This window comes from Magnolia sinica, chromosome 3 (assembly GCF_029962835.1).
Source record: "Magnolia sinica isolate HGM2019 chromosome 3, MsV1, whole genome shotgun sequence".
Lineage (NCBI taxonomy): Eukaryota > Viridiplantae > Streptophyta > Magnoliopsida > Magnoliales > Magnoliaceae > Magnolia > Magnolia sinica.
Genome location: NC_080575.1, coordinates 1,140,212 through 1,162,249, shown reverse-complemented (window position 1 = coordinate 1,162,249; position 22,038 = coordinate 1,140,212). Strand labels below are relative to the sequence as shown.

Sequence of the window (22,038 nt, the reverse complement as noted above, 5' to 3'; positions counted from 1 at the left end):
AAGGCCTACAACTGTATTTAGATTTTGAACTGCCATCAGATTTTCTCGACCGACAGTTTATTCTGCACATCTAAGTCTACTACGTCCAGAGCACCTGGAGACCACAACATGCAAATTTCATTGGTCGTTATTTTACAAACCGTCCATTTCTTCGTATATGTGTGATTAATATGAAACACGTGAGCGAGATGTGAGCTTCCCATTGAATTTATATACAAAGCTTAGACGTTCTTCCTCAGAAAATTAGACGATTACAGTTACGCTACCTAAAGGTGAGTTTGTTTTTGCTTTATTCGCTACAAGAGTAAAGGGAAAGAAGAATAAGAGGAACTTGAGCAGAGAGAGTGGGAGAAGATTGTTTGTTATAAATGCAATGTGTAAGCATAAGAGACTCAAATTGTCATTGCACAGAAGCAATTGGAAATAATATGTCAGTTTCACAAGTTCCTCCATCGGAGGATTGGGTCACTGACGTTGATTCGGAGATCCAAAATGGTAGTATTCAGATACCAATTTGGAGCAAGCGGTCGATTTACAAGGTACCGGAAGGCTTTGGCGATCCTAACCGAAAAGAGGCCTACAAGCCTAAGTTGGTGTCCTTTGGGCCCTACCATTATGGTGAATTCCCACTGAAACAGGTAGAAGAGCACAAGCGTAGAGTGCTCATTCACTTCCTTGGAAGATCAAACAAAAGCGCTAGTGATTGTGTGGTTGCTGTGGAGGGAGTGGTGCAACAACTAATGGACTCCTATGATCAGCTGGAAGGGGAATGGAGAGATAGAAAGAGATTTGTGCAGCTGATGATCTACGATGGATGTTTCATGATCGAGATCTTGAGAAATGTGGGCGTTAGCGGAAGTGGCTATTCAGATGATGATCCCATCTTCAGCAACCATGCAAGCCTCTGTACTCTGCCTCGCATAAAAAGAGACATGCTAATGATTGAAAACCAGCTTCCACTTCCGCTGCTTAAGACGTTACTAGCTTTTGAAAGCGGATCTCCCCAGGTGAGACTATTTTATTATTATTATTTAATAATCGTTTTTACTTTCGAGTGAATTTGGTTGGAGCCATATTTCATGATAAATTAGCCTGATTTGGTGCCATATTTCATGAAATATGGTGCAACCAAACACACCCTTTATGTGTTATGAAGATAGAGAGAACACATACCTGAGAATGGACTGCTTGGTTTCATGGCCAGTTACCATGACATATCCAAAATTTATATGTATAGCAAGGAAATGGACCTCGGACATCCATAATAACATACCATATTCATTTAACATGTTTGCACCCATGCAGGATGACGAATACATAAACCAGCTCGTAATGAAATTTTTTGACATCCCCCTGTCAACCTGTATGATAGGCCAGATAGGCCAGCGCCGCCATGTGTTGGACGTGGTTAGGCAGAGTATGCTTCAAGATACATCGGTGCGGCCGAGCATATGTTCACGAATATTTACTGGAACCATGGATCTAGTCAGATTGATGGGGCAGCGCACGTGTCCACAAATATTTAACCGATGCAGCTGGCAAGGAGACGCATCGACGGGGCAGAGCATGTGCCAACCACTATTTGAGCTATGCAAAAGGCGGCCTCAAAACAAGCATGAGGTGATCTGGCCGGCGACACAGCTTCACGAGGCTGGAATCAGGTTCAAGAAGATTAAAACCCAAAGCCTCAAAAGCATCAAGTTCGATAAGGGCTTCCTCTTTTTACCCGGCACCCTTAGCCTCCCTGTGATTGAAGTTGATGATGCCACTGAGTCCAAATTTCTTAATCTAATGGCATTTGAGCAACTTCATGCCGGTACCAGCAGTGAAGTGAGTTCATATGTATCCTTCATGGACAATATTATCGATACAGAGAAAGATGTAATCCTCCTCAATAAAAAAAGGATTATCAAGAATTTTGTAGGGACTGATCAGGCTGTAGCAGACCTCTTCAACGGAATCGCTTACGATGTGCCCATCGATCCAAATAGTAGCCTGGGAGAAGTGCATAAGAATGTGACTGATTACTGCAACGGCTGTTGTCGCCAGTCGCTTGCCAACCTCTGGCACACCCACTTCGGTAGCCCATGGTCTTGCATTTCCCTCTTTGCTGCAATTTTCCTCTTATGCCTCACTGTCACCCAGGCCGTGTACCAAATCCTTGATTTCTATAGGAAGCGCTAAGGCGCCATGGCCTGACCTTGGTTATCTATTATTCCTTCTGAGTTGCTTGATTGCTTTTGTATCATCATCATCGTCATCATCATCATCATCTTCTTCTTCTTCAGGTGTCAGGTTTTCATTTCATCTATCAATGGATTGAGTTCTATATATAATTTGTTTTGATCTTTTTGTTTTTATAATTCTTATAGATTGATTTTTCCTTTGTGTTGATTTGACGACTTACCTTCTTTTTTTTTCTTTTTTTTTTTAAATAATAATCCCAGACGATCATAGATTACATGAACAAGACTCTCCACCATCCAATGGCATGCCAAACTCGCTAACTTCACAAAAAAAAAAAAAAAAAAAAAAAAAAAAAAGAGGAAAAGCAGAAGAAGAAAATCACACCTACAGAAGAAAAGAAGCACACCTATCTTTACAGCACATGAGACTGAAACAACTTCATTAACCCAAAAGTGACAAACTTAGCTAACCAACCACCTACCAACAACCTCACACAAGACCTAACCACCGGCACCCTCCCCAACTTCGCACCCACCACTCCAAACACCATCAACGCCAAGCTCACCGCTCCGACCACCACCCCTAACCTCACCTTGTATGGCTTTATAAACGCAGCCGCCAGAATCGGCACCATCGCCCCCACTGAGAAAGCCAGAGCTGACAGCAGAGCCACCTGCACCGTGCTACTCAACTTCACTTCTCCCTTATATTCCTCTCTCTTCATCTGGGCTACCTCTATACCCACTTGCCAGTAGACTCTGAAAAACTTTCTTATGGCAGTGTTAGAAGCCCCTGCAATGAGGCCGGCGAAGCCGGAGAGGATCATGGCCCTTTTGTCCTCCTTCAAAGCACCGACTCCCATCATAATCGAGGCCGTGAACAGCAGCCCTTCGATGGCGGATCGCAGCCATTGCGCCTTCTGGGAGTTGTTGATGTCAGTATCAGCAGCTTGCCTTTGGACTCCAGAAGGCTGGTGATTTGATTGCTCGAGGACCGCCATAATCACATGGGTGAAAAAAATTGGGGGAGGATCTGGTGGTGGGAGCTGTTGATTTGACGACTTACCTTCATGGTTCCATTTCTCCCGAAGACTCTTTCAACCCATTTGGATGTCAAAACAATATATTTTAAGGAGCCTAGCTCCTGCCAATTTGATCTAAACCATTCATGAGGTTGGCCCTCCTCTTTTTCATCATCTCCATGAAATAGAGCCTGCTTCAATCACCAGATTGAACATAAAATGTGACAAGTATCTCGGCCATAGGTGTTCCTTTTTCCGTACAGGAGTGAAAGTACTGTTCCGTACCTCAGGTGCTTGGCAACGCTGTTTCTTTATCCGACAGGTTTATGAAATGAGAACGGAGGAATGTGGTTTAAGAAGATATTCAAAGAGGCCATTGATGCTTTTGTGGCTGTTTTTACACCAATGGCTGCTGATTGTGTGATGCCTTTTTGGTTTTGCGTTTACAGTACTAACGGCGTTTGATTGTGTAATGCTTTTGTGGCTTTTCGTTTACAAAAATGATGTTTGACTATCTGTAGTGATATTTCAAGTTTGAAGAATAATATGAGTGTGGGATTTGATTATGTATTACAATTTGATGCCAGTTTCTTTGCTTGTCCTTTGTTGGGAAATCTAGGTAAGCAAACTCTGAATTTGAATCACACGACATTCAATTTGGTTGATCAATGAAATTTCCAAGGCTAGCGCCTTTTCCAAAAAAAAAAAAAAAATCTTCATGCTTCATTGCTCATTTGCTCTAGGGCTCCAAGCTCCATATCTAATCGCCTCCATCATTATTTTACAATCGTCTTTGCTTTTCTTACATACTCTGTATTCATCTAACCTTTGTCAGACTAAGAGAATCCGAACATAATCGGAAATTCTCCATAGGAGCCACATTCGTAAACATGTTGATCGGATTCATGATTTTATTATAGTCCAGTTAGTGGAAGGCCTATCCAAACTCGGTTTACCTTGCTCAGTGTAGTCCTAACCCAAAGCCGATTACGTACTGAGTCGTGGATCTAGCTGATTTTATGATACTAGCATAGAGGAGCGCACTTAATGGAGCGAGTAGATTCCACGCATACAATATTGTTGACCCCAAAAGGCTTAGATGCGTGAAACACGCGTTGGTGAGGATTCCGAATAAAAAGGGATAAATGTTCTGCAATTCAGGTACCGTGATGTTACTTTTGAGAATCCTGAGTGAACTCGAGCGAGTAAATATCTTCTTGCGCTCACTTATCACACGTGGGAATGACACACATGTAAAAGATTCAAAAGCTCATCAGACAAATCCCCGCCGTGGAGATTTCTTCTCCAAAAAAGTGAATGAGTTCTGATTATGGTAGGACCCACAACTGAATTTGGATTTTCAACAGTTGTCAATTTTTATCCACCGATAGTTTATTCTTCACAATTGTTGATCGTGTCCAGCGCAACAGAAGACAATAACATGCAAATTTTATTGGTTCTTATTTCTTAATTTACTAACTGTCCATTTTTTCATACGTGCGGCTAATGTAAAACACGTGTTTGAGATATGAGCTTTCCATCAAGTCCATGAACAATGCTTAGATGCTCTTCCAAAAAAATCAGACAGCTACGCTTTTGAATGAGTTTCTTTTTGCTTTATTCGCCACGACTGTAAAGAAACAGAAGAAGAGCAACAACAACTTGTGTGAGAAGACAGGTAGATAAGATTGTTTGTTACGAGTGGAATGTGAGCAGAAGAGACTCAATTGGCTCGCCTGGGTCTTTTTTACGGGCATGCCTGAATGTAATCTAGTTGTTCTTGTGAATGAATACAATCATCTTTTCCAAAAAAAAAAAAAAAATTGCATGGAAGCAACTGGAAATAGTATGTCCGTTCTACAATTTCCTACACTGAAGAATTGGGCCATCCAAATTGATTCCAAGCTCCAAAACGTGAGTCGTCCAATGGAAGATGCAGTTTGGACTAGCCGCTCAATTCACAGGTTACCGAAGCTCTATGTCAATCCCCGCCACGGAGAGCTCAACAAGCCTTAGGTGGTGTCTTCTAGGCCTTACCATCATGGCGAACCCCACCTGAAACTGGTGGTAGCGCATAAGGGAAGAGTTTTCTGTCGCTTTCTTTAAAGAGTAGGCAAAAGCACACTACACCAAAATCGTCATTTAGGAACGGTTTTAAACCATTCCTAAATGCTTCATGAACGGCTTAAAACCGTCCCTAAATGAGGCGTCACAAAAAATAGGAACGGTTCAGAACCGTTTTGGGTACTGTTCAATTTTAGAAACGGAATTTTAGGAACGGTTTTAAACCGTTCTAGTGCCAAAGGTCAAATTTTAGGAACAATTTTAAACCCTGATAAAGACACGAAATTTAGGATCAAGGAAAATAAATTAACAAAATTTTATTCCATTCCATCAAAATAGAGATTAATCCAAAGAATAACATAAGAAAATAATGTGCTTGAAGATGTTTCATTGCAAAATCAAATTTACAAAAAACACCAAATAACTTATCAAATAAGGAAAAACTTAAAACTTTCATAATCTTATGAAAATGATCCACCCATGCGTACTCTTGGAATCATTATGAAAAATGACACTTGATTCTGTGATTTCGCCATAGGCAGCATGCTCCTTTGCTACAGTGACCAATTGAGCACTTTTGCATGCTTTTAATCCTTTAAGATGATTACCTAACAATAAGAATCCTTTCTTTGATAGTTCTTATCTATATGGGCTGCTACAATTACCCAAGTCAGAGGCCAATCACTTGGTGTGAACAGATTCCCTTGAGAAGCAGTAGTCAAAGCCACCAATGCACTCATTATCTTTGACCTGATATCCTTCGGTATCTACCTTCAATTAACAATTGCATGCCAATGCTTCAAAGAAAGTTGGTCTAGACAGTGGCTGTACTGTCAGTGACTAGGCTGAAACTCAGTTATGTGTAGCTGCATAATTCAGAGTTGGCTTCCACTGAGGGAGCCTATTCAATTTTGAGACTTGAGAAAGTCAAGATCAAGCAGCAGTCAAACAGATCAGTTTGGTAAAAAGATTAGGAAGACCGAAGCAGAATAATTATATGATAACAATATTCCTTCGTATGTCATGAAGGCTTTGGCAAGACTCTAAGCTTCCTAGTTATCTCATGCAAGTTGCTAGATTCATTGATTTTAGTTTAGAGAATAAAAAGAATCCCGAGGAAAAACATAAACCTTCAAGAATCCACCACTTTCCTCATTCTCCATGAGATGGTTTGAATACATCCAGCATCCATGAGCAGATATCACAGTGCCAAGCTACAATCAACAATCGTATATGTAAAGCTGAAAATGGCTTGAATATCGTATTCAGCATCAATTGAATTCATTTACCATTATAGAAATAGACGTTGCACATACAAAATCATTCTATTATCTAGATAATAAATACATATGAATATCGCAATGCTACTAAAAAAAACGGGGGGGCTGAGTGAATGCATGCTCTTACAGAACAAAGAGAATGAAGAGCAGGACATACCGCAAAATAGACAATGACTAATGCAAAAGTCCACCTACAGATCAGTTATCGTTAAATTAGGAGAAGATACTTATCTACAAAGCATCTGACTTTGAATTTAGTTCCATTTCATATAAAAATAAAAGAAATATATACATATAATACTCGAAAAAATACAATCGGGTTTCATAAAGACTTGAAAAAGGGGTAAAAAAAACTTGAATTGGTCTAAACTGGGTTGCCTTGACTCAACCTGGCTAGTCAACGAAGAAAAACAAATATAAATACAAAGAAATGATTACCTTCAGCAGCTCTAACATAGGAAGTTGCATTTTAAGTGGAGTTAAAATACATTTTGAAAGACAAAAACCAAAATCTGCAATGAAAGACTTTAAAATAGTTTTTGAAAGACATACTCAATTCAATGAAGTCTGTCAAGCAGATGAAGAGCTCCACCATGATCCAAAAGTACCCTTCATTGGACAGTGGCAAGTGGGGAAAAAATTGAAGGGCTTGCAAAATGGAAGATAAAATAATAAAACAGTGTCACCGCCCATTTCTCGTCATCTGATTATTGTGATATTGGTGGACCCTGGTGTTCAACAGGTCACCACAGTCATGAAGCAATAGAACTACAAAAAACTTCAACATATCCAGTTCCTTCTTCAACCTTAGCTTACCAAAAGTGAAGCAATAAGCAACATACCTTGTAACGAGAAGGTAGACTACGCATTAGTTTGATGCATATGCAAAGGCCAATAACTGTAGCCATACTGCAATGTTCAACCGTAGGAGTGAATGTGACCCTGTTTTAGAAACCAGGGTTTCATTTTTTTAGCACACTAACAATGAAAAGCATGTCAACAAACATGATCGAAAATGCAGTGTAACTACAGGACAACTTAAAAGCAGCATAAGCCATGGACTTGCCTAACATAACTTTGCTCATCATTCACCTCAACTGCATCTTCTGTAAGCACTTTCAATTCCTCAAGAGAATAAGGATGTTATGAATCTTTGATATCTCTAAACATGATTTAAGATTGTTATGGAAAAACATTCTCATCCCACAAACATTAGATACATGATACATGCATAGTCAGGCAGATAGACAGGGCTCTATAACTCAACCAATAACTGCGGCCTAAATGATGGAAAGTTGTTGCATTTAGATGACTAAAGCATAACATCCAGATAAACATTATGATCAAGGAATACAATGAAAGGAGAAAGGATAATTTTGTAGAGAGAATAACAGATATTAAGACCAGGGGAGATATTTCAAATAATCACCTGTCATTGGAAAAAAATTATTTTTCAAGAATCAATTGAATGACAGCATTATGACTTACCAACAGTGTGCCAACACCTGCTTTGGCAATGGCAGTCTTGAGCAACTCAAGGTCTTCTTTATTCTCCCGATTAAGATTAGAACATAAAACATACCAAGTTTATGCCAGATTAAATTTCCAATTCCAAAAATAAAAGAAAATATAAGAGGTATTTTATGTATGTGTTACCTGCACGAATACAGGCAATGACAACCAAAGAAGTATAGCCCAAACTAAGAAGAAGAGAAGTGAGGCTGATGTATCTGAGGGAGTGAAAAGATGGCAGCTGAGAAAGGAGGATCATCACCACTGTCACCATGGCTATGAACTGATACAGTTTCAGGGGCCCATGTGGGTAGAGACTGGAATACATGATCTTCCGTGATAGCAACGAAATTTGCAATGATTTGGGTAAGAAAACATGATAAAAAATGTTAGTGAAAATTTTCGAAAGCACATCTTTTCTGGTCCATCTTTTCCAAATTGCAGAAACATTCCTTGAGACAGTTATAAGGGTCTTCTCTGGTCCATCTTTTCCATGAAAGTGTCTGCAACCCGCTCTACGTCAGTAACTCTCTTCGTTCCTCATTTCCATAAAGTCCAGATGCACGGTTTCAAAATCCAAACATACAAGACAGCCAGCCAGCCAATAAGCCATTTGTATTTTGCAACAAAACTAGGTGGGGTCTGCAACCAGCTGAATTGTTTATCTTCTGCTTGCATTTGAGATATATATAGAAGCCTTTTTTTAAAATAAAAAATAAAATAAAAAAATTGATATCTCAGCCCCTCTTGCATATGTGCATATGACCCTCAATGCTCTCAGTGACAGACCCAATTTGGTTCAACTGTCCCGCAAAAGAAACTACGTGGGATTCATTTAGCTTCCTTACAAACAGCCTACAACCCAAGACACGAACCAAAAACAGAAAATGTTCATTGACTATTATTGATAGGAACAATATGATTCCTAATTAGTTGAGATAAGGCTTAGATAATGAGAAGATGAGAATTATGATGCTCCATTATATGAGATTCCCAAACATGGCGTTCAAACGGGTTATACATGCTAGCTTGCACAAAAGGTCAACTTGAAATTAGGATCTGTGCATCAGTAGCAAATATAAGAAACCAAACTGGATCATGGAGCCAATCAAGAATTAACATGGAAACCCTAAGAAAATTTAGTGGATCTTTTCTTTAAATATCTGAGAAAAATATGATTTTTTGTGCAAATAACTCGAGAAGCACAGACGACAGCGAAATTTGCATCATCATTGTATTGAAAGCTTAATAAGTTGCAGAAAAATATTTCTCGGTAACTGACCATAGGATTCTAATATTGCAAGCAAGAAGCGTGAACTCAGAAATTTAGAGCTAATTCTTAACAGGCAACCATTCCCTTGATACCATTCAAAAAGAAAAGAAGATATAACTGCGCCAACCTAAATGTTCACATGCTAAAAAATCCGTGGTCTATGGTCCATCTATTTTTTTTGTCATTTGAACTATCCAATAAATATCTACCAATTAGCTATTTACATAATCAATTCCATATAACTTTCGATCTATGGTCCATCTAAATTATGGCTCACAACTTGAATGGTTTAATTTGATTTACGTGTATGATGCATATGGTAAATCTTGAACAAAGTCATAGCTCAAACTAGAAAGTAGAGAAAAAGGAACAAATCCTGATTGTAAATTTGCAACAGAAAATAATGGTTAACGTTAAGTAGATAAACCAGATGCAGCTGATAACTATTATAGTTTCATTCATATAACCTAGATCACACAATGTTCCTAATATCCAATCTCAATTCCGAATAAAATCTTTGAAACAATTAGTGTAATGCCAGAAAGAATAAACAGAATTTATAATAAAAGGGAAGGATGTAATGTAGGTGTGGGTGTTTGCATTCAAGTGCAATTGATTCTATTTTATTGCTATTCATCCTAATGTTCTATTTGATTCTATCAGAATTGTCCCGTTACAAACTCAAATGCCCAGAAGTTACCTGCTTGCATTCTGTAAAATCCCGATTTGTTGGCACAGTTTTTGAACTAAGGATTATGCATCTTGACTGACATTAAACTCATTCATGCGACAATGCGAGCTTCTTTGTGTGTTCGCCCACTTGCGCTTGTGCGGCAGTGGGTGGGTAAGTGTCACCTACAATTACCTACTCGTATCAAGCATCATACACAACGAGAGTATTAAAGGAAAAGGTAGTAGAAAGTTCCTCGAAGAAGCAAAGAATTTATTCGTTTGGCAATTGTAGATTATGATTCTACTCAAATCTAAAGGCATCATCTTTTACTAAGGGAAAGAAAGGAAAATGGGAAAAAATAGAAAAGTAAAGCAAACACTCTGAAAATAAAGTATAAACAAGGAAGTTCTAGTGTGTGTGTGTGTGTGTGTGTGTGTGTGTGTGTGTGTCTATATATATATATATATATATAAAGAAACAATACTTACACTTTCTGCTTCTTAAAAGAATTCATAACCAAATTCAGGACTATTGGGATCAGTTGGCTGATATGCGATTAGAGAATCTGATGGAATGTTCCTAAAATATAGATAACAACCCTTACCAGGATCAACAGATGATGGTGATCTTCTACTTCTTTATAGCTTCTTGCATTTCCGGAAAGGAAACAGAACCACCAGACCTGTCTTTTTAATCTTCTTCTTATATCCTTTTTGCTTCTTACCAGGATCAGCAGATGATGGTTCACAACTTCCACATTGATTGGTTTCCAACACTGACCCAAGACAACTAATGCAACACTATGTGGCCATGATCATCAAAGAAACTTCAAAGAAATCAAAATCTACTTAGGAGACCCTACTTGCAGCTCATATATAACAAGGCATGCACGCAAGAAGAAAGAGGAATATTTGTCAAACATACTTGAAATTTATCTTTTTTCTTAAGATCCTTCTCAAAATTCTTCATTGAAACAGATAATCTTCCAAGCTATGCAAGCTAAGAGAAGATAAGAAATCAATTTATATTTTAGGACCAGATAATTCATATTATGTAATAACCTAAAGCATAGAACACCAGTATTCTTTCTAAAAAAATAAAAATAAAAAAGGAAAAATAGCAGTAAAAGGAATACCATTCATTTTGGGCCTACCAGATGGACGATCCTCTTCGTTACATCACAAAAGTGCAGTTTGGAATGAAATGGCTCTACCTGGCTATGATGCATTATTTCCCACTATCAACTACCAGCCCTCAGCATGTAAGTTAATTACCATTTCTAGAATAACTGTCTTTCCAGTTAAACACAAATTTGCATTGCAACCTGTGGAGCAGACTTCATTACATCTATATTTTAGGCATAGGCACATGTTCTCAAAGTATGCATGAGAAGCATGCCACAGATTCAGAACCCTTCAAAAATAGCGAGTAGTAGATGCTGCACATCACTCACTATCAGACTCACATCCTGAATCAATGTTCATGGGGGGATTCTTGTAACCAGCCATGGCTTCCTTGTAACGCTTCTGATCCACCCTGCCCATTGCTTCATATGGCTCTTTCTCCTCAGCTGCATGCACATAATGAGACATTTGATACCAAATCCAAAAAAAAAAAAAAAAAAAAGAAACCAATACAAACACAAGTGATGTATTGTTAATGCACAAGGCATTGACACAGTGAGTAGCCAGAGAAGAAAGTAAAAGAAAAAAAAAACCAGGTCAGTTTCTAAGCCCATGTACACAAATTCATTTTGCTATTGAAATGATCCACTGTATTGGCAGCTTCTGGTTGCAGCACTACTAATAAACAGATGGGGAAGAAACATTTTTTTAAAAAAAAATCAAAAACCTAATAGCACCAATACCCCACCGATTTTCAAAACCAGATATCAAAGCCCTAAGAAAACAAATTACGGTGAATAAAACTTACCTTCCATCGGTTGCGGGCCTTTGACAAAATTAAAATACAAGATAAGCATCTCGTCATCTTCCCGCTGCATAAAACAAAGCACGAATCAAGGGTCAAATCTAACAAAACCACACCCCATGGGCCACTGAATCCAAACAATAGAAATATTGCCATGTAACAGTGGAATTGAAATTTCTGCCCGAAATAAAGAAAGAGTAGAGAGATGGATTTGGTTTTTATAGATTACATCCAAGGGAGGAGGAGTCATAGTCATGGATGGACAAATATGGACCATCCAATCAATGAATCGAAAACGAGCCTTGAAAGAGAGGCGGGAATGAGGGGCAAAGAGGGGGAGAGAGAGGGAAACCTAGCAATGCTGGGTGGAGAGAGAGAGAGAGAGAGAGAGAGAGAGAGAGAGAGAGAGAGAGAGAGAGAGAGAGAGACCCACGAGAATGAAATAATGCGGGATTTGGGGGCTATCATGAGAGGGAGAGAGAGAGTGGGTTTGAGGGATTTGGCCAGGAGCGGATTAGGTGTTACATGGTATCAATTTAGGGAGTATTACCCTACCGTATGTCCCACCTTGATGATGCAGTGTATAACCGCAACGATTCTAGTACGGTTCATTACCGTTTCAAATTCAGAAATGGCTTAAAGCTGTTTCTGAACCAAAATCCCAACGGTACTGGTTTAACGATTTTGGTGTAGTGGCACCAGTGATTGTGTGGCTGCGGTGGGAGTGGTGGTGCAACAACTGATGGACTCTTATGATCAGCTACGATAGATGGAAAGAGAGCGGGAGATTCTTGCAGATGATGATCTTGGATGGATGTTTCATGATCGAGATCTTCAGAAATAGTAACCCCAAATTCAGTGATGAATATGCATATAACGACCGGATCTTCAGCAAACATGCAATGTTTTGCAAACTGCGTCGAATAAAGAGGGACATGTTGATGATTGAAAACCAGCTTCCTCTTCTACTGCTGAAGACGTTAGTAGCTTTTGAAACAGGATCTCCCCAGGTAAGAATTCTTTTCTTTCATTCTTTATTTTTATTTTTGGGTGCATATGGTTGCACCAGATATCATGATATTCCATGATTAATCAGTCTAATTTGGTGCCATAATTCAGAAATATGGTGCAACCAAACGCACCCTTCATGATGTAGAGCGGGTCACAGACAGTTTCATAGCCAAGATGGATCAGAAAAGGCCTGGTCGACAACAGCAATGATTCGGACCGTCAGACCTTAAATCGGGCGTATCTCATAATCCGGAATGAGTTATCAGACTAAAAATATATGATTCTGGGGTAAGATGAGCTACTTTAGCCACCCAACCCTTTTATGCCAGGTTGCGTAAGCTGGATTTGTGAAATACAATCAGATCGATAGTTGTTTCCCTATTTTAATTCCGTTTTTACTATAAATAGTAAGTTTTAGTTTGATTATAACTCTTCATCCGTTTCACCACTCCCTCACTTCATGTGTTTTGGAGAGCAGAAGAACACGTACCAGGGCACGGTTGCATGACTAGATTAGATGATCCTTGACCACATTTATTTGTGTAGCAACTTGAATCAACATAGAAGGTTTTCTTCTCATATGTGGATGTTTAGGCTGCCAGAGGGAAATAGTAGCCATTTGGTTGGTGGCCTTTAAAAAAATATAGCTTAGTCAAGGGTTCATGTTCAAACGGTCAAATCCAATCTCCAGATGTTATTTTAGTGCATCAAGATAATATCAAGCATCCCATCTTGATGGCCAGAGAAATGGACCTGGGACATCCATAGTAACACAACATTCTTCTTGCCTGATTTCACCCATGCAGGATGAGGAATCCATAAACCAGCTCGTACTGAAATTCTTCGACCCCCACTGGTCAACCTCTAAAATGGGCCACCGCTGCCATGTGTTGGACGTGATTAGGCAGAGCATGCTTCGAGAGCGCATTCATCATCAACTCACATCGACTACCATGCTTCAAGAGAGAATTCGTCCAGACACATCGACGCAGCAGAGCATGCATCCGCGAATATTTAACCGAAGTATTCGCCGAGTCACATCAATGGGGCAGAAAATGTGTCCAAAAATATTTAACCCATGCAGATCGCCTACCCCAATGGAGCACGGCAAGCAAGAGATCATCTGGCCCGCAACACAGCTTCATGAGGCTGGAATCCGGTTCAAGACTAGCAAAACCCAAAACCTCAATGACATCAAGTTCAAAAAGGGCTTCCTCTGTTTCCCTGGCACCATAACACTCCTTGAGATTGAAGTTGATGATGTCACTGAATCCAAATTCCTGAATATAATGGCATTTGAGCAACTTCATGCCGATGCTGGCAGTGAAGTGAGTTCATATGCATCGTTCATGGACAATATTATTGATTCGGAGAGAGATGTAATCCTACTCAATGGGAAAAAGATTATTAAGAATTTTGTTGGAACAGAGAAGAACATTGCAGACCTCTTCAATGGGCTTGCTTTCGATGTGTCGATTGATCCAGGTTGTAGGATAGGGGAGGTAGGGGAGGTGCATGGGGAAGTCATCGCTTACTGCAACAACTATTGTCTCTGTTTTCAGCAGTCTTTGGACGAACTCTGGAAGACCTACTTCAGAAGCCCATGGTCTTGCATTTCCCTCTTCGCAGCAATTTTCCTCCTATGCCTCGCTGTCATACAGACCGTGTATGCTGTCCTTGCTTTCTATCATCAGTAAGGCTAAATCCACTGTGAGAAGACGCATGGCTTGACCTTGGCGATCTCTCATCTTTTTATCATCATTATCATCTTCTTCTTCATCTTCATTAGGTGAAGAGAGGGAAAAAATATTCGTTAACTTTTGATTTCATCTACCAGTGGATTGAGTTCTATATACAAATATACAAATATACAAATTCCTTTTTCTTTTCTTTTCTTTTCTTTTTTTTTTTTTTTGTGGGGGGGGTGGCTTTTTTTTTTTTTTTTTAAGGGAAGCATGATTAATACCCACCCATTTAATATTGGGGTACACGCATTCTTAGTTTTGAGAATTCAAATGCTACACTTTGGTACTAGTTCAATTCTATAAAAATAATAATAATAATAATAATAATACTAAATGGAAAGTTGGTGTAATCAAAACAAGCATGGTGCGTGTGCAAATTATTTCCCATCTTTAGTAAGTTTTTTCTCCTTTTCCTTTCCAAATTCACGAAGGGCTTTGATCATTCGTCTCTTTTTCTTTTTCTTTTTCTTTTTTGTATTTTTATTGATTGATTTTCCTTTCGAGTTGATGTGTGGCCTTACATTCATATGTACTTTCGTAACCAAAACTCTTTGGACCTGAGGCCAAACAACCTTCGTCCCATCTCGGATTGGGTTGTGACCCTCTACCCAAGTTAGCAACGGAAAAGCTCCGTAGGCCCCACCTTGACGTATGTATTATTTCCTTGCTTTACATACATTTTGTCTGCTCATTTTAAGTTATTAGCACAAAAATGAGCCATATTCAAATCTTAAGTGGACCACACCACAGGAAACAATGGGGATTGAATGCTTACCCAATGAGAATATTTATTTTCTTGCTATGAAAAGTACCATGCCAAAGATTTGAAAAATTTAAGGGAGCTCTAAGTAGATCATAATAGAAAGTGTTGAGATGTGGAGCCACATCTGGACTGTCACTTGACCAGTCGAGTGACTCAAAGTCCAGCAAGCATCGAGTTTTTTGTTTCCGCGATACTCGATCGGTCGAGAACCATGCTCGACCAGTCGAGAGTCCGCTCAACCAGTCGAGTACCCTGCTCGACTAGTCGAGGTTACCCAGATTCGTTTCCGAATTTGATGCGGAATGCAGATTTTTGAGTCAGTTTTTGCAGAAGTACGAAAGGGAGTTGCCTAAACTATAAATAAGGGTTTCTAGGGCTTTTCTAGGTATTATAAGAGTTATTTCAAGGTGTGGACAAAAGGTTTTCTCTATACTTCCAAGGGAGAGGTTAGTATATTGCCTTGTAATTTTCGTTTTTCTTCATAATAAAAGTTTGCATCCGTAGTTTTTTACCCTTGTTAGGGTTTTTTCACATATATCTTATCTTATAGTTTGTTTGGAATGATTTGATTATTCTTCTAGTCTATATTTCTTCCTGTTTATCATTTGTAGGTGAGACCAGAAATTAAATATCCATTCACTGCGTTGTTTGCGTGCTGCGCAACAGAAAACAATGGGAACAATGATGCCAACATTGAAACCTTCCTTGAGTCCACTGCGTTGTTTATTTGCCATCCAACTAGCTGATAAGGTCACACAGACCTGATGACGAAGGTAAAACACAAATATAAGCTTCATCCAAAGCTTCTATGGCATTCCATGAGTTATCAAACGTAAGTGTTCAGTTTCTACTGTTTCTTGTGTTGAGGTCCATCCTCTTTATTATTATTATTATTATTATTATTATTATTAAATCAGGGAAAATGAACTCTAAAAATTGATGGATGGTTTGGAACCAGGACATATATCATTGTTGGGCCACCGAAATTCCATGAGTCAACGCGGCTCCCACTCGCGTGTTATACTTTACCCAATCCTACTGCAGATATCCGCGATTGATTTCCGACTGCACAACACAATCTGACTACACGGAAAAGTTTCTTACGTGCGGATCTTTAGCAAACTCTGCATTGATCTATGCTTTAGATCCACACTTTCCATCCATTTTTTTCAGATTCATTTTGGACATAATCCAAAAAATGAGACAGATCTATAGATCTAGTGGACCACACTGCAGGAAGCAGTCGGGATTGAAAAACCTTCCCATAGCGCATCACGACGTTTATTTGCCATCTAACCTAATCATTATGTCATCTACTTGATTCGTGCATTCCATGGCCCTGATAAGTTTTCAATGTTATGCTTCCAATTCCCACTGCTTCCTGTAGTGTGGCCTACTTGATATTTAGATCTATTTAATTTTAATCTCATGTTCTAAAACTGTCTTATGAAATGGATGGACTGTGAGGATCTACCTCATTTATCATGTTGGGCCCACTGAAATTCCACAAGTTAAAACTTCTGATTTTCTTCTCTCCATAATTGGAATGGAGTCGTAGTGTGCGGCATAGCAAACAGATGTTTTGACTCGGTTGAATTTTGTGGGCTCCATCTTATCATATGTGGTAGGTTCAAACTCTGCATACATTTTTTTTTTTTTCTTTTCAGAGCATGAGCCTGAATGAGACACTCGGCGAAAAGCAATGTGAATTGGACAACTACCATAGAAAAGGGCACACCATCCTGTTAATTTGCCATCGAACTTTTATAAGGTCACACAAAACTGACGAAGAGAAAACAATAAATATATTAGATTGATCCGAACCTTCGGTCACCCCAAGATGTTTGTGTTTTTCCTCCCATGTAGTTGAATTTGGGCAAATGGTGTCAGATATGTGTAGCCCATGAAACAGATACACATATTGGTGTGGTTTTGCATACCATGGACTCTGGTAAATCTATACCATTGCTTGGTAGATCATCAGCTCCAGTCAAACTTCTCCCACCTTTCGCTGTGGGATACTGGTTGTATTGGAGCCCAAAAACAGCTTGGGTTTGGTGTCATTCCACATATATAAATTCCAACTATGTATAAAGCTACGTGAAAATTAAGGGGGCATTGTTGCAGGAGTGCACCAATCTCTCTTCCTCGATGCAGTATAGCAACTTGACTCAACATAGAACGTTTTCTTCTCATGTGTGGATGTTTTGCACCCAAGGGAAATCCAAGCCATTAGGTTAGTCGCCATTTAGAAAAGGGTTCATTTTCAAAAGGTCAAATTGAACACTGATGTATGGGTTTTATCCATATTGTTCATTTATTTTTCCTTATTATTTTAAGGTATAGCTCAAAACTGACGCAAATCTAAGGTACAGGTGGACCACACAACGGGGATTAAACCATTAATGTTGAAAACTTCTTGAGAGCCACCGATATTGGTGTTTTCCATTCATCCATTTCTATGTAACTTTATGAATAGGTTGGATGGCAAATAAACATCACCAAGGGCCCTAGGAAAGTTGCAACAGTGAGCATGATTATCACCACTGCTTCCTATGGTGTGGTCCACTTTTTTTTTTTTTTTCTCAAAAACTTAGGCTACTTCTATTTCATATGGAGATGAGCTCAAGGCCCAACGACAAAACGGAGTGGGCCCCCCATCATGCATGAAAAAGCGAAAAAAACAAGGAAAGGTTAGGCCCCCCAAAGGTAGTCCAATCCAACTTTGTTTAGGAAGATCTGGCCCCTGGATGGAAATGGGAGGGACTTTAGCGAACTGAATATTGAGATCATTTGGTTCAAGCTGGCCATTTGCGCCAGTCCATCCACCACTGCATTGGCTTCCCGAGGAACGTGAGTGATCCTTACTTCCATGCACCTTCTCAAGGCTTCAATTCTCTTCCTTCGGTACCACGAGGTCCAGGACTCTTGAGGTTACTACGACAAGGCAGCCACCACGGAGCTGGAGTCACTAGCCACCTCCACTCTGAGTAACCAAAACGGATGGCCTGGGTTATACTGTCCAGAATTGCCCTCATTTCCTATGGTGTGGTCCACTTGAACCTTGGATCTGCCTAACTTTTGATCCTATTCCATCAAATGCTACACTGAAATAGATGGACAATGTGGATAAACCACACACATAATGGTGGCCAGTTAGAGCTCCTACCCATCTCCAGCTGGAGACATGAGGTAGGATGCAATCCAATCCGTGTTTCCTCTCATTGTATTTCATTCAAGTGGGCATCATATGATAAACGAGTCTCATCTATCATACACTTTCACCCATGCAGGATGATGAATCCATAAACGATCTGATAATGAAATTCTGACTCGAACTGGTCAACCTCTGAAATGGGCCAACGCTGCCACGTGTTGGACGTGGTTGGGCAGAGCATGCTTCAAAAGAGCATTCGTGAGGACAAATCAACGCCGTTGGTTCAAGAGAGTAATCATCAGCAGAGCTGGTGTCCACTAATATTTTATCCAATCATACGTCCAGTCACATGGATGAAACAGAGCATCTGCAAAAAAATACTCAACCTATGCAGATTAGTTCCCCGCAGCAAGCGTGGCAAGCAAAAGTTGATATGGCCCACGTCACAGCTTCGTGAGGCTGGAATCCGGTTCGAAAGGATCAAAACCCAATGCATCGATGGCATCAAGTTCGATAAAGGCTTCCTATGTTTTCCCAGCACTCTCAGGCTCCCAGAGATCGAAGTCGATGATGCTACCGAATCTAAGTTCCTCAATCTATATATTAGCCTTTGAGCAACTTCATGCAGGTGCTGGCACTGAAGTGAGTTCGTATGTATCGTTCATGGATGATATAATCGATACCGATAGAGATGTAATCCTCCTCCAAAATAAAAAGATTATAATGAATTTTCTGGGGACTGAGAAGACCATTGCAGACCTCTTCAGAGGGCTGGCTTACGTTGTGCCCATCGATCCAGATAGCAGTCTTGGGTTGATGCAGAGAGATGTGAATAATTACTGCATCATTAATCCTCGTCTCTGTGTTAACCAGTCGTTGGCTGAGCCTGGAAGACCTACTTCGGAAGCCCATGGACTTGCATTTCTCTCCTCGCTGCAATTTTCCTTCTATTCCTCACTGCCACCCAGACCCTGTTCGCAGTCCTTGATCACTATCATAATTAATATTGCTAAATTAACTAATGTTGGTGATATCTCATTCGTTCCGAGTTGCTTCATTGCTTTTGCATCATCTTCTTCTTCATTTTTTATTTTTATTTTTATTTTTTTGGGGGGGCATTTTTTTAAAGGGAGGCGTGATTTGTGATTTATAGCCACCATTTTATATTTGGGTACACTCATTCTCAATTTTGAGAATTCAAATGCTACACTTTGGTACTAGTTCAATTCTAAAAAATTAAAAATTAAAAACATGAAAGTTGATGCAGGTTGAAATCATTTCCCATCTTTATTAATTAACTTTTTGGTTTTCAAATTCATATGGTGGGGCTTTGATTTTATTTTCTTTTCTTTTCTTTTCCTTTTGGGTTGATTTGTGGCCTTATGGTCGCTGGTCCTTTTGTCCAGAAAACCCTTTCCACCAGTTTGGATGGCCCGGCAAAACAACTTCTTCTTTTTTTTTCTTTTTTCTTTTTTTTTTTTTAAAAATTTGGACTTGGATTTGGCAGTTACCCTCTGTAGGCCCCACCATGGTGTGTGTGTCTTATCAACGTCGTCCATTCATTTTGCCAGCTTATTGTAAGTCATGAACCCAAAAATGAGGCAGATCTAAAGCCCAAGTGGACTGTACCAGTGTGGATTGAATGTTTACCAGTGATATCTTCTTGGGGCCACCAAAATATTTATTTGTCATCCAACCTATTCATAAAGTCACATGAAGAACCCGAATGAAGGGAAAACACAAATATCAACTTGATCTGAAACTTTTACGGCCCCAAGACAGTCAACTTTCGCTAATGGAATGACGTAGTCCCTCTTGAGTATTAGGTAACTACAGCGGTTATTTGAATGTTCTTTTGTCCGAGGAATGAGAGGGGAATTACTATTGAAGCAAAATGCTGGAATCCGTGTTTTTTAGCATCGACATTTGAGCATCACTTGGGAAGTCGAGAAATCACTTCTCGAAAAGCTATGGAATCAATCCCAAGCAATAAGGCTTTCTTTTTCTTTTTCTATATCCCAATTTAAGCTATATATATATATATATATATATATATATATATATATATATATATATATATATATATATATATATATATATATATATATATTTCCTTTCAAAGTTAATTCATGTTCAAAATTAAAGGCTGCGTTTGGATGCACTACTGAATCGAATTGCAAAACATTCAGTTCAATTAAGAAAAAATGATAGAGAGAGAGAGAGAGAGAGAGAGAGAGAGACCCAGAGTAGTGGGCATTCATATCACTTGATCATCATCCTCTTTTAAAGGAAAGATGTCATAGTCTTCCTCATTTGTAGTCCAATCCCACATGCCTTCTTCATCGACATATAATCATTCCTCCATTGCTTGGGTTATACAATTTGTAGCCTTTGCAGCGAGCATCATATCCAAGGAAGATGTGCTTTACACTCTTGTCATCCACCTTGGATTCTCTTTTAGTCGAGCACATGTGCATAAGTGATACTTTCAAAAACCCACAAATGTGAAACACGCCTAGCTTTCTTACACTCCATACTTCTTGTAGTGTTTTGTTCTACGTGCTTTTTGTGGAAGGAGGGTTCATCAAATAAACTGCACAATCTACCGCTTCTGCCAAAAATTCTTTAGTTATCTTTTTACTCTTCAGCATGCTTTGAGTAATGTTAAGAATTGTTCAATTCTTTCTTTCAACCACCCTATTTTGTTGAGGCATGTATGAGACCATTAAAGGCTGGTGAATCCCATGTTCTTCACAATATGTTTCAAATTTTTTTGATGTGAATTCGCCTCATCTATCGGATCTCATAACTTTAATATGTAATTCACTTTCATTTTCATAAACACAACGACAAACACAAATGCCAAAACCCAAGCTCTTCTTGATGGCATGTGGATTTATAAGCCATGGGCATAAACAATATCCAGATAGAATGAGATATGAGAATCATGGAAGATCACATCCTAAGCGGAAAAGAATCCCAACCACCCCACGCCGCCCCCAACCAATGGAGCATTTGGTACAATTGGGTGGAGCTGAATGAAACTATCATGGGAATGCAATATTTGTTAGCTCACATCTATTGGGATTCGGGAGTGGTAAACAGAGTACTTGAATATGGACCAGATTTTGCTAATTCACCAAAAGAAGGTGGTGTGTTCCCACCTTTCTCTGAAAAAAGAAAAATAATAAATAAAAATGAACTATGTTGAATTAATTCAGGACATACCTTTTCACCATCATCCACCATACAAGTGGCATACATATAAGTCAATCCAGAATCCTGACCATCAAAATCATGGGCCCTATTGTGTACATGTCAAATCTTTTAAATATCTGATATCAGCCATTTGAATTTGGTGACCTTTTTTATAGCCATGAATTTGATGGAAAGAGCTTGGCTAATTACAAGCATCAGATAAGC

At 39.2% G+C, this 22,038-nt stretch overlaps 4 protein-coding genes and 1 pseudogene across 4 annotated transcripts; 2 read left to right on the top strand and 3 right to left on the bottom strand.

The window, feature by feature from the left end:
* Positions 1 to 368: 368 nt before the first annotated feature.
* LOC131241359 (UPF0481 protein At3g47200-like) lies at positions 369 to 2,184 on the top strand. Its single transcript, XM_058240176.1, has 2 exons — positions 369 to 1,007; positions 1,306 to 2,184. Exons 1-2 carry the CDS (start codon positions 369 to 371, stop codon positions 2,182 to 2,184), a joined length of 1,518 nt encoding a protein of 505 aa, XP_058096159.1.
* A 224-nt stretch (positions 2,185 to 2,408) lies between these two features.
* Positions 2,409 to 3,233, bottom strand: LOC131241386 (vacuolar iron transporter homolog 4-like). Its single transcript, XM_058240201.1, has one exon. The coding sequence runs from the start codon at positions 3,185 to 3,187 to the stop codon at positions 2,600 to 2,602; it is 588 nt and encodes a 195-aa protein (XP_058096184.1). The 5' UTR covers positions 3,188 to 3,233; the 3' UTR covers positions 2,409 to 2,599.
* Positions 3,234 to 7,126: 3,893 nt separating this feature from the next.
* LOC131241385 (protein AE7-like) lies at positions 7,127 to 7,796 on the bottom strand (annotated as a pseudogene).
* A 3,471-nt stretch (positions 7,797 to 11,267) lies between these two features.
* On the bottom strand, positions 11,268 to 12,317 carry LOC131241384 (FACT complex subunit SSRP1-like). The gene is made up of 3 exons (XM_058240200.1): positions 12,169 to 12,317; positions 11,943 to 12,006; positions 11,268 to 11,580 (listed from the first exon to the last, which is right to left on the bottom strand). The coding sequence occupies exons 1-3, from the start codon at positions 12,214 to 12,216 to the stop codon at positions 11,456 to 11,458; spliced, it is 237 nt and encodes a 78-aa protein (XP_058096183.1). The 5' UTR covers positions 12,217 to 12,317; the 3' UTR covers positions 11,268 to 11,455.
* A 329-nt stretch (positions 12,318 to 12,646) lies between these two features.
* LOC131241358 (UPF0481 protein At3g47200-like) lies at positions 12,647 to 14,647 on the top strand. Its single transcript, XM_058240174.1, has 2 exons — positions 12,647 to 12,949; positions 13,757 to 14,647. The coding sequence occupies exons 1-2, from the start codon at positions 12,692 to 12,694 to the stop codon at positions 14,645 to 14,647; spliced, it is 1,149 nt and encodes a 382-aa protein (XP_058096157.1). The 5' UTR covers positions 12,647 to 12,691.
* The last annotated feature ends 7,391 nt before the right edge of the window (positions 14,648 to 22,038 follow it).

Excerpts from the sequence above, each read along its gene's own strand:
- LOC131241384 (XM_058240200.1), bottom strand. The coding sequence starts at position 12,216 with ATGGTCCATATTTGTCCATCCATGACTATGACTCCTCCTCCCTTGGAT. Across the intron at positions 12,007-12,168 it reads TGACTCCTCCTCCCTTGGAT|CGGGAAGATGACGAGATGCT; the intron begins GTAATCTATAAA and ends TGTTTTATGCAG. Across the intron at positions 11,581-11,942 it reads AGGCCCGCAACCGATGGAAG|CTGAGGAGAAAGAGCCATAT; the intron begins GTAAGTTTTATT and ends ATGTGCATGCAG.
- LOC131241358 (XM_058240174.1), top strand. The coding sequence starts at position 12,692 with ATGATCAGCTACGATAGATGGAAAGAGAGCGGGAGATTCTTGCAGATG. Across the intron at positions 12,950-13,756 it reads TTGAAACAGGATCTCCCCAG|GATGAGGAATCCATAAACCA; the intron begins GTAAGAATTCTT and ends TCACCCATGCAG.
- LOC131241386 (XM_058240201.1), bottom strand. The coding sequence starts at position 3,187 with ATGGCGGTCCTCGAGCAATCAAATCACCAGCCTTCTGGAGTCCAAAGG.
- LOC131241359 (XM_058240176.1), top strand. The coding sequence starts at position 369 with ATGCAATGTGTAAGCATAAGAGACTCAAATTGTCATTGCACAGAAGCA. Across the intron at positions 1,008-1,305 it reads TTGAAAGCGGATCTCCCCAG|GATGACGAATACATAAACCA; the intron begins GTGAGACTATTT and ends GCACCCATGCAG.